The following is an 11,479-nucleotide window of genomic DNA, read 5'->3' as shown; positions in this document are numbered from 1 at the left end:
CACTAGAATAATAGGTGATCCAGCATATGAAGAAGCAGAAACTAGTCAACTCAGCCTCTTGAAGTTGTGTCAGAAAAGGTTAATAGAAAAAGCAATTCCAGCCTGGACGTGGTGGCTCACTCCTATAATACCAGCACTTTGGGAGGCTGAGGCAAGCGGATTCCTTGGGCTCAGGAGTTTAAGACGAGCCTAAGCAACATGGTGAAACTCCATCTCTACAAAAAATACAAAAATTAGCTGGGTGTGGTGGCCTACACCTGTGGTCCCAGCTACTTGGGAGGCTAAGGAAGGAGGATCACCTGAGCCTGGGAGGTCAGTGCTACAGTGAGCTGAGATTGCACCCCTGCATTCCAGCCTGGGTGACAGAGTAAGGCCCTGTCTCAAAAAAAAAAAAGAAAAAGAAAAAGAAAAAGCAACTCCATATTACTACTAACAGATCCATCGATAGTATTTTCCTGTCAGGTTGTTGCTAGTCCCTTAACTCACTGCCACGTGTCCTTATAGTAAAGTCAGAATTTTGCTAAAAAGCCAGCTTTGTGATACAATGAATGCCCCCTTGGGCCTCAAGTAAATAAAGACAATTTAAAAAAAAAAAAATCAAATCCAGGGCTTTGTTCGACAGCAATAGATATACTTGCTGGTAGACAATATACATGCATAAACATCAAATACTATTTTAAAAGTGTATTGAAAAGCAGTGCTGCAGGCTTGCCTATGATCAGCGAGTCTAGCCACTCCTGACAACCGACTGGAATGTGAATTTGGCGGCTGATAATGAACAAAAGGACACGTCAACTAGGAAGTTAGTATATAGAAACACTTTAGTGCACAAACAAAGCACTAAATTACAATGTGGCTCTACAAATACCAGGGGGTGATAAGTCCACTGAGGTCATGAGTTAACTTTTCAGGCAGCTGGGATGATTAGGTGCAGATTGCTATCCGAGTAATCACTGTTCTTAAATACTTCAGGATTCCTGTCTTGTGTCCTCTTATTACATTCCAGTTACAAAAATTAGGAGGAGTTACGGCATTTGCTTGCTCATGGGTTCTTTTACCCTGACTCTAGAGAAAGGGAACACTATGCTGTTGGGTAAAACAAATGTCCCATTTAAAATGTTTGGAGCATGTGCAGTGATTGCGGGTCTTGGCTTGTTTTCAAGACACTAGGCACTGAGGCTGAACCAAGCAGTCACGTGCTCCAGAAGTAGTGGAAGAAACTACAGAAAACTGGCCCAGTGACACGGACTCTGGAGTTTGTGCCTAATGGTGCAGGTACCGAGGCCATGTTTCCTAATGTGAGATGCAGATAGCACAGCAGCATAAAACCAAGCTGAGGCAAATAGCCTAATACCATAACCAGGCAAGTGCTGAGCAATTATATCTGGCAAAAATCTATGCTAAGCTGATGGAGGAACTAAGGAAGGAGTTACTCCTTTAGTGTTCGGAGTTCATGGACTAAACCAGGTGGAGTTCTTGTTCTAGAGATAAAGACTGGATGACTTGTTTAGTCAACTCTCTAAACTAAGAAAAGCATAACCAAGCATAATTCCAGGAGGATGCATAGATATATGTGATTGAGTGGCAGTGGGACCAGGGCTGGACTAGGTTAAGTTCTGAAAAGAGTAAGGAGACCCCCAGCTATGTCATACGTTGATCAGGAAAAAGACAAAGACACCTACCATCACGAATTCTGTTCAGCAACAAACTGAAGAATCTAGACAGTGCAGTAAGGCAAGAAAAATTTTAAAAAATTTAAGAATGGGAAAGGAAGAAAGAACACTCGCCATATTCACAGATGATATGATTTTGTACATAGAAAATCTCAAAAAAAAAACAAACTACAAATAAATTATTTGAAGTAAAAATGGTTTGGGGATGGGTGTGGTGGCTCACGCCTGCAATCCCAGCACTTTGGGAGAGCAAGATGGGTGGGTGGATTGCCTGAGCCCAGGAGTTCGAGACCAGCCTGGGCAACACAGTGAAACCCCGTCTCTACCAAAAATACAAAAAATTAGCAGAACCTAGTGGCACGCACCTGTAGTCCCAGCTACTCGGGAGGGTGAGGCATGAGAATCGTTTGAATCCAGGAGGTGGAAGTTGCAGGCAGCAGAGATCAGGCCACTGCAGTCCAGCCTGGGTGACAGAGTAAGACCCTGTCTCAAAACAACAAAAAATAAAAAATAAAATAAAAATGGTTTCACAAGATAGCTACTTACAAAGTCTGAATACAAAAATTAATTGTATTTCTATATACCAGCAACAAACAGAAAATAAAATTCTTGAAAAGACACTATCTTTTAAAAAAAGATATCATCTTGGCATGGCGCTATGGCTCACACCTGTAATTTCAGCACTTTGGGAGGCTGAGATGGGCAGATTACTTGAGGCCAGGAGTTTGAGACCAGCCTGGCTACGGCGGTGAAACCCCATCTCTACTAAAAATACAAAGATTAGCAGGTCATGGTAGCCGGCACCTGTAGTCCCAGCTACTCCAGAGGCTGAGGCAGGAGAATCTCTGGAAACCAGGAGGCGGAGGCTGCAGTGAGCCCAGATTGTGCCACTGCATTCCAGCCTAGGTGACAGAGTGAGACTCCATCTCAAAAAAACAAAATAAATCTAAAAACATACCATCATTAAAGATATGCAATTTGTAGTAGTATCAAAAATACTTTGAAAACCTAGGAATTATAAATGTGTAAGAATTTTACCAGAAAACTATATTACTGAGAGAAATGAAAGAACAATGGAATTTTTTTTTTCTTTTGAGATGGAGTCTCACTCTGTTGCCCAGACTGAAGTGCAATGGCATGATCTCAGCTCACTGCAACCTTCACCCCCCGAGTTCAAGCGATTTTTCTGCCTCAGCCTCCTGAGTAGCTGGGATTACAGGTGTGCTCCACCATGCAAGGCTAATTTTTGTATTTTTAGTAGAGATGAGGTTTCACCATGTTAGCCAGGCTGGTCTCTAACACCTGACCTCGTGATTCACCTGCCTCGGCCTCCCAAAGTGCTGGGATTATAGGCGTGAGCCACCATGCCCCGCAGAACAATGAAATTAATAGGATACTAAATTCATGAATTAGAAGTGTTAACAATGTGAAGATGTCAATTCTCCCTAAATCAACCTAGAGATTTATAGCAGTCTTAATTAAAAAGTTTCTTAAAAAATGATCACGCCTGTAATCCGAGCACTTTGGGAGGCTGAGACAGGTGGATCACGAGGTCAGGAGTTCAAGACCAGCCTGGCCAAGATGATGAAAACCCCGTCTCTACTAAAAATACAAAAAAAAATTAGTTGGAGTGGTAGTGGGTGCCTGTAATCCCAGGTACTCAGGAGGCTGAGGCAGGGAATTGCCTGAACCCAGGAGGCAGAGATTGTAGTGAGCCAATATCTCGCCACTGCACTCCAGCCTGGGCGACAGAGCGAGACTCCGTCTAAAAAAAAAAAAAAAAAAAAAAATCAGTTTTTAAAGAATATTTGGGTCCAGGAATGGTGGTTCACGCCTGTAATCCCAGTACTTTGGAAGGCTGAGATGGGAGGATCTCTTGACCCCCAGAATTCGAGGCCAGCCTAGGCAACATAGAGACCCCATCTCTACAAAAAAATAAAAAATTAGTGGACGTAATGGGACAAACCTGTGGTTCTAGCTACTTGGGAAGCTGAGATGGGAGGATACTTGAGCCTGGGAGGTCAAGGCTTCAGTGAGTCATGATTATGCCCCAGCACTCCATCCCAGGCCACAGAGCGAGACCTTGTTTTGAGAGAGAGAGAGAGAGTATTTGGAACCTGACAATCTGTTTTAAGATGTATATAGAAATGCAAAGGCCAAGAATAGCCAAGATAGTTTTGAATAAGATGAAAATGATGGGAGGACTTGCTCCTTATCAGAATTAAGATAGTGCAATATGGGGCAAAAATAGAAAAAATTTAAACATAAAGCAAAATAGCTCGGAAACCAACTTACATCCATTTTATTTAGGGCAAAGGTAGCACACGTGAGCGGTATAAAAATGCAATTTTTAATATTGATGGTTCTAAAAAATTGACTATCCATATGGAAAAAATGTCAAACCTCATACTATACATAAAAATCAATTTCAGATGGATGCTGGTAACACAGAAATGGCTCCTATAAGCCCAACCCTCCTATAAATAAAAAACTTAGGACAAAAATATAAAAACCTCTGAATGCCTAGAAAAAAAAAATCAAAAGTGAACAGAAACTCAAAGGGATCTACTTGGAAAAAGGGCACAGCACTAGGCGGGTTTCCCATTTTTACAGCTTTTCACCTGTATGCATGTCCAACAGTAGACACAAACAAGAATGCATATAGCAGTCAGTTCACAATGGTTAAAAACTGAAGACAACTCACATGCTCATCAACAGGACAGTAAGCAATAAACTGTGGTATATTTACACAACCAAATATTAGTAGCAGCTAAAATGAATAAACTACAGTGACATGCAGTAACATTGATGAATCCAAAGTTATAGAATAAAGATTATATACAAAAGATAGACAATAAAGATTACATACAAAAAAATTAGCTTATGAAAACTTCCATGTTAAAAACATAATAAAAACATTTTTAAAGCATACATCTAGATGAAAAACTGTATAAAAATCAATGGAATGAAAATAGCTACATTGGGTTGGGCAAGGCGAGTGGAGAGTTTACTGGAGAGATCGTTCAGTTAGATACATAGGTTTATTGGCAGGTTTTATTCTGAGTGGTGGACTCATAAAGGCACTTGTTAAATTATTAAATATAACTAACTAAAGAAAACTAGGCCATTGACAGACCAATTATGAGAGTGTATCATGAGTCACGAACTGTGATTAAACTGATTTTGTGTACTTGGGGTTCACAAAAGAAAGGTAGAAAGGGAGGGAAAGGCCAGACAACTAGGGTTGGGAGAAAATAAAGACTGAGATTAGATAACATTGTTGGAGCAGCCTTTGGCTATCAGAGAAAGGGTAGAGATTGGGTTTATTCAGGGCAGGCAATTGTTCAGTGTTTGCAGTGGGAGGTCTAGGGAGTAAGTGATAGTGGATTGCAGCTGACACCAAAGCTGTGCTGAGGGCTACATGAGCAAGGGGAGGCCTGGCCCCAGAACAGCAGGGATGGGACTTGGAGAAACTGCTTCTTCTGATTGGGGTGTCGTTGATGTGGGGTTGGAATGCCTTATTGGAGAGATTGCCACTGGGCTACTCCCTCACAGAGGGAGTGGGCGCTGAGTGAGTCACAGAAAGCTTGGGGAAATAGATAGAATTGGGAATCTGAGCTGGAAAGAGGCTGAGCCTTCTACTGGGAGTCTAAGTGCTGGGGGTTAAAAACATCAGCTTAGTTCAAATCCCAATTCTTCCTCTTATGGTTGTGTGACTTTAGGCAAGTTACTCATCTCCTCTAAGGCTTCATTCCCCAGTCTGCAAATTGGAGATGGTAATGCTTACATCATAGGGTTTTTCTAAAAGTTAAATAGAATAACGTGTGCAAAAGGTGTGGTATCTTAAGAACTCAATAACTGATAGCTATGTATTTTTTTTATTCTTTTAAGAAGCAGAGCCGCTCAGCAATTGAGCTCTAAAGCAGACCCGTCCTTAGATAGGAACCTGAATCTGAGTGGTAGGAAAGTACAGGGCTGGGCAATCCAGAAGCTGGAAGAGGGGACAGTCAGAGTGACCTCTGTAAAAACAGAAGCATGGCTTATCTACCACCCTGCTGGGATATTTAAGAGAACCCCCTTTCTCAGGTTTGTTCTTTCTCAAAATAAACAGGGGCATGGTTGGTGATGAAATTCACAAGGAGAACCCCACCCTACCAAAAGCCAGTCTCCTCATGTAATAGCTACAGAAGGCTGGAAGTTTTCATTACACAGGCCAATGACACCCTCACTGTCCAACCCTCCTCATTCATTTCTAGTCTTGTTCAAGACTAGCTCCCTCTCACTTACAAAACAAAAAAGACTCTTATCCTAAGAAAACTACGCCTTTATAGGATTCTTGGGATTTGACATAGGTACTTTGTGAAGTTGTCTGTTTTGAATTATTTGTATTGTCTTTTTTCTCTGAGGTTTTTTTTTTTTAGGAGGGGAGGGCAAGAAGGGACTGTTTTTGACATTGTTTTTCCCGCTCTGTCCTCTAGGTAAGACTCCTTTTGAAAATGTCAGCCTGCTTGAGCCCTGCTCAGGAGACATGAGGAAAGGTGTTCTCCATGATTGATCTGTATATTCCCAGTTTCTTTAGTAGTTAGAGTAGTTTTTTAAAAAAATAGTTAACACGATGCAGAGGTTTAAGTGTGGCAGGAACAGTGAGAATAAAAGGCTAGAAATCTCAAAAGGATAAAAAATTAGCAGGCACTGGGGAAGGGCCACTCTGACAGCCACTGTTTTCCATGATTAGTGTTGACCTCAGACAGCTCTTGTCTCTCGGGCTTTATGGAGATCATGTGTTTGGGATTTTCCCCCTTTTGGGGGCTAATAGGAGTGAGACCACAGAACTGTGACAAAAGCCTCAGGGTTGGCTGTTGTCACAGTCTTCTCATTTCCTTCTCAACAGGACAAACAGGCTATGTCACCTCTCTATGCAGGTATGAAAGCTTCTGAATTCTTTCACTGTACTTGCTTAAGAACAGATCCCCAACATTCTCTAACAACAGCTGCCAGCTCTCAGTGTGCATGAATGATTATTCGGCCTCTGCACTTTGAAGGCATCACCTTCACTGCCCATCACTTCCATCTAGTCACCTCTCATTACCCCATTGGCTTGCTGCTTTGCTTTATCATCCCTATGGTTCTAGAAAAATGTGACAGTGAGCCACCTGAGTGAAAATCCAGTGAGAGAGAGGAGGATGAAACGATGGGGGAAAACGATTCTGTTCACATTGGGACCCAAGTATTCTCCCCTCCCTTGTGGAAGAGAAAGCAAGCCAGCCAGCCTGTCGTGTTGCCAAGGTATTTTTTATTCCCCAACAATCTCATTGCTGCCTCCTAGTGAAAGTTTTAGAATTGAAAAGAGACTATTTTCTGGGGAGAATTGAAGGGAGAAAAGAGAAAACTGAATTTACACAGGTCCACAACTTTTTTTGGAGGCAGTGTCACTCAGTTTCTGATTAGATATATTTGTGATCACCGATATCACCGTGGCCACAAGGGAAATACAGACCCACACGAATTACACTAATCAAATTATACTGTTCTTTAGGTGTTTACAATCAAGAGTTGCCAAAATAAAGCCCATCAAACTTACGAATTCTCTTTCAATTTATTTTGCTTCACTATTCATTCACACAGACTATTCCATTTCCTATATGGTGGGATTTTTTTTCATCTTTAGGACAAAACTGAGCAAGAATAAAAATATGCCTCTATCAATTCAAGCACAAGATAGGAGGAAATTAAAAGTGAATTTACATTTTGCTACATATGAATAAAAATGGCCTGAAAATTTACTTTGTTAAAAGCTCAACCAGATTCAGGCAAGAGGTGTGAAGGTTGATTCATAACAGCGATGCCACGTTGCCTTTCTTTACTGCATGGATGATTATGAGGGCTGTTTCCTTGGTTGTGAAGGGTTAGGCCAAGAATATTGATCCCCTAGAAGCCAAAAACTGAAACCAAATCTTTCCTATTTTGAAATGTGGGAAGATTCATTTGGTGAACAGACAAGCACACAAATAGTAATTTTCTTCTTATGACACCTTTGTTTCCCGCAGTTCAACATTCTTGGACTTGAGAGTATTCAAATTTGGCTCATTTAATATCACTAGACAGACAATATTGTAAATGTATACCGGAAAAACTATATCCAAGGAACTTTACATATATTATTCCTATAAGATATTGTACATATAAGCATACATTTCAATCATACATATAAACATTTCCTTCTAATGTAATAATTTATTGCAGTAGATTTTTAAACTTAAATTTGAAGAGTATAAAATCACTTAACTAATACAAAACACATTTTCACAATCCTCCCTTTTTATGTGTCAAAATAATTTTCACGACTAGATTTAACTTTATTCACAATATTTAGTGAATAACAGCTTTCATGTCTTGTGCCCTATATATACATATGTTCTTTGTGTGCCAGTGTATAGTATTTTTGTCTCAAACCTATTATACACGTCAGTAGGTGAAAAGCTCAGGGATGATAATTTTGTAGTTTATTATCACAAAACAGTATATTTAATATTCCAGTCTATGTAATTACACATGCTAGTGTTTTCACATTGCTCCAGCCAGAGTCTGTGACTGACAAGAGTGTCTTTACAGAGCCTGTAAAGGAATATGGTTCTGGAGAAATCAGTCCAATTGTTTTAACAATGCAAGGGCATAACTGATACAAAATAAGCATTTGTCAATATGACATCTTCAGAAAAACACAAACCACATGCCACTGCTGTTCACAGTTCTGTTATCACGACTGTAATTTTTAAGTCACTATTCTTTTATTAAAATGAACAAAACAAGCCTAACTTTTAAATAAATCTGATGACCTGAAACAGTTTTAATTCACGTTCATAATTACAATCAAAGCTTTTGTGTCTGTGTGTGCATCTGAATGAACTGAACATAAATCATAGGAAGACTTAAAGAGTTAACCGTTTGTAGATGTTCCTACTTGCACATACCACAGGGCTAGGTCAAATCCAAACTGCCAAAGAAAGAAGGCAAGCAAGTTCTCCCTGAAGGGCAGGCCACCATGTGAATAAAACCTCATGTTCTAAGTGTGCTGCAGCATACCAAGAAGTGAGGAAAATACTGAAACAGAATCATGCTGTTTGACTTCTGCATCGTGTCAACTATTTTTTTAAAAAACTGCTCTAACTACTAAAGAAGGAAATTATGCTTAGCATAAAAATATTCCAGCATTGAGTGATTGGTACGTTTTACTTCTCTCTTCCAGGGAAACTACTTACACTTATTGATTTTAAACACCTTCACCTTAGTTGTGCATGTGAGACACTGTAAGTTAACTGTACCTTAAAGAGATCAGCATATAGATGGTTCTGGCGACCAGGATCACAACAAAAGACAAACAAACAAAACAGAATTTTTAAAGACCTGAACAGTCAGTCAAGGATGCATACTCTCAGCCTGGGCTAGCTCTTTTTCGGAAAGGTTGCCAAGAGTGTCCTTATTCCCTCCTGATCTATTTTTCACCCCACTACCTCTGACTGAGTGCATCACCAGTGCAAGAAAATGCGAGAAGCATCTGTTGCAAGCAACACCTGGACCTCCAAGGAAAATGAGCACTTTCTTGCTAGAAACAGTCTCAAACATTTTCAAGGGTGAGTCTCCCCTTCCCCAAGCTTAACCGTCTTCCTCCGTAGTTAGAGAGGCTCTCCTACTCGTGCCTGCCGTCTTCTTCCTCCCGGCGAGGCTCCCAGGGCCGCAACCAGGGCAGCTGCGCGCCGGGCCAGCCTGGGTAGCCGGATGACACCAGGGGTTGCCAACGCCAAACAGTGCGCAGACTCCGCGGCGCGCTCCGGACTCGCCACTCGCCTAAACCTGCTCTCAAGTGAAAAGGAGTGGGAGGAGGAGGAGGATTGGGAAGGGGCGGGGGACGGAGGGGATCTGTTAATTCGAGGTCCTGGGGGTGTGGGAGCGGGAGGCGGCTCCGCTGATCCCTCCTCCCTCCCGGAGTCCCGGGCTCCACCTCCTCCGCAGGCCCCCAGATATACACACACGGCCGCGGCTGGACATGCACACCCAGTGCCGGCTCCGGGCGCGGACACACGCAGGTAGCCACACTCACCTGCGCCGGTGCAGAGGGCGGCCTGGGCTGGGCAGGGCCCCCCTGCGCCGCGGGAGTGGGGAGAGCGGGAGCTGCCCCCAGCGCGGACCTGCGAACTGAGGTGATGGCGCGTTTTCCTTAACTCTCCTCCAGCACCTCCGCCCCTGCGCCGGCTCGGCTCTGGCCGCAGCCCCGAAGACAGAGGGGCCCCGGACGTCGCGGACTCGCGGGCACACGCTCCCAGGAGCGCGGAGAGGAGCGCCGCGGCGCAGGAAACTTGGGCGAAGTTAGTTGCAAGTGCCGGGCGGCTGCCGAGAAGAGCGAGGCGGGGACGCGGCCGGTGCCAGGCCTGCGGCGCCGCGTGGAGGCTGCGCTGCCCTCCGCGACCGGCGAGCTCCGGGAGCCCTAAGTCGGCAGGCGCGTCTGAAGGGGCTAGGAGTGAGCGGAGCTGGCATGGCCCGGGGGACGGTCGGACGCGGCTCCTCGGCGAGCCGGGAGAATTTCCTCTGAGGCTGGGCGACTCACGCTTGCTCAAGCCTTATCCACCCTCCTCCCTCGCCCCACCCGTCAGTCCAGCAGCGGGAGAGGAACACTCCAGAGGCAGGTGCTGGGGGGGGGACAGCTCCCCCCCTGCAAAAAAAAAACAAAAAACAAAAAACCAGCCAGCCGATTGGGGGTTTCCCATCGGCGCACCCTGCCCGGAGCCTAGAAGACAGGCTGGTGCTCCTGTATTTGTACTTATATCCATTGCTGCGCTCTGCGTTCTCGTGGCACGCCTGGACACTCCTCCGCCTCCCCCTCCTCTTCCTCCTCCAGGGCCACCTCCCCGCCTTCCCCACCCCCATCTGCTTCTGTCAAATGAGAAAGTCACCGAGGAGAACCCAAACACTCCAGCCGCTAAGAGCCCCCTTTGGCACTTGGCAGCACGCGGCGGCGGGCTCCTGGGCTCAACTTGGTGGAGTCTCCGCGACGCAACTTTGGGGGACGCTTTGCATTTAAGAGAGAACGACCGAGGAGGAGGAGCGCTCTGCCCGGCCGCCGCTACCTGCAGGAGCTCACCAGCAAACGCCACTGGAGACGAAGGACCCAAAGAACGTAAAGGGCCAACTGCCGCCGCGGGAAGGGGGCACCGCAGAGAAGTTAGAGTGTCCCAGACACAACCTGCCCGAGCGCTCGGACGGAGACACCAGGGCGGCCCGGGGCGCGGCGTGGCCCTGGGCTGGTCCTCCAGCCCCCTCCTCCGGGCCGGGAGCGACGCCGGGGCGCGACGTGGGGCGCGGCGAGTCGCGGCCGGCCGAGCGGGTCCCCGCGGGCAGCCAACATTGATTTCCTCCGGGCCGAGGGCGAGGGCCCGGGCGGCGGCGGGCTGCAGCCGCGGCAGGGCGAGAGCATGTCCAAGCCAGTGGACCACGTCAAGCGGCCCATGAACGCCTTCATGGTGTGGTCGCGGGCTCAGCGGCGCAAGATGGCCCAGGAGAACCCCAAGATGCACAACTCGGAGATCAGCAAGCGCTTGGGTGCCGAGTGGAAACTGCTCACGGAGTCGGAGAAGCGGCCGTTCATCGACGAGGCCAAGCGTCTGCGCGCCATGCACATGAAGGAGCACCCCGACTACAAGTACCGGCCGCGGCGCAAGCCCAAGACGCTGCTCAAGAAGGACAAGTTCGCCTTCCCGGTGCCCTACGGCCTGGGCGGCGTGGCAGACGCCGAGCACCCTGCGCTCAAGGCG

The 11,479-nt window shown here is 45.6% G+C and overlaps 1 protein-coding gene and 1 long non-coding RNA gene across 2 annotated transcripts; one reads left to right on the top strand and one right to left on the bottom strand.

Annotated features, from left to right (window-relative positions):
- Window positions 1-6,949: 6,949 nt before the first annotated feature.
- On the bottom strand, window positions 6,950-10,511 carry LOC105505837. The gene is made up of 2 exons (XR_001000819.1): window positions 9,772-10,511; window positions 6,950-9,524 (listed from the first exon to the last, which is right to left on the bottom strand). It is a non-coding gene; the product is annotated as an uncharacterized LOC105505837 (long non-coding RNA).
- On the top strand, window positions 9,700-11,473 carry LOC105505838 (serine/arginine repetitive matrix protein 1). The gene is made up of 2 exons (XM_011933794.1): window positions 9,700-9,757; window positions 9,904-11,473. Exons 1-2 carry the CDS (start codon window positions 9,718-9,720, stop codon window positions 11,175-11,177), a joined length of 1,314 nt encoding a protein of 437 aa, XP_011789184.1. The 5' UTR covers window positions 9,700-9,717; the 3' UTR covers window positions 11,178-11,473.
- Window positions 11,474-11,479: the final 6 nt, after the last annotated feature.

The sequence above is a fragment of the Colobus angolensis genome, unplaced genomic scaffold (genome assembly GCF_000951035.1).
Source record: "Colobus angolensis palliatus isolate OR3802 unplaced genomic scaffold, Cang.pa_1.0 Scaffold13, whole genome shotgun sequence".
NCBI classification, from domain to species: Eukaryota; Metazoa; Chordata; class Mammalia; order Primates; family Cercopithecidae; genus Colobus; species Colobus angolensis.
The sequence above is the reverse complement of the archived record's forward strand: the minus strand, read 5'-3'. Positions and strand labels throughout refer to the sequence as shown.

Coding starts and splice junctions, on each gene's coding strand:
- LOC105505838 (XM_011933794.1), top strand. CDS start 9,718: ATGCACACCCAGTGCCGGCTCCGGGCGCGGACACACGCAG. Junction 9,758..9,903: donor CCGGGCGCGGACACACGCAG/GTAGCCACACTC, acceptor ACTCTCCTCCAG/CACCTCCGCCCCTGCGCCGG.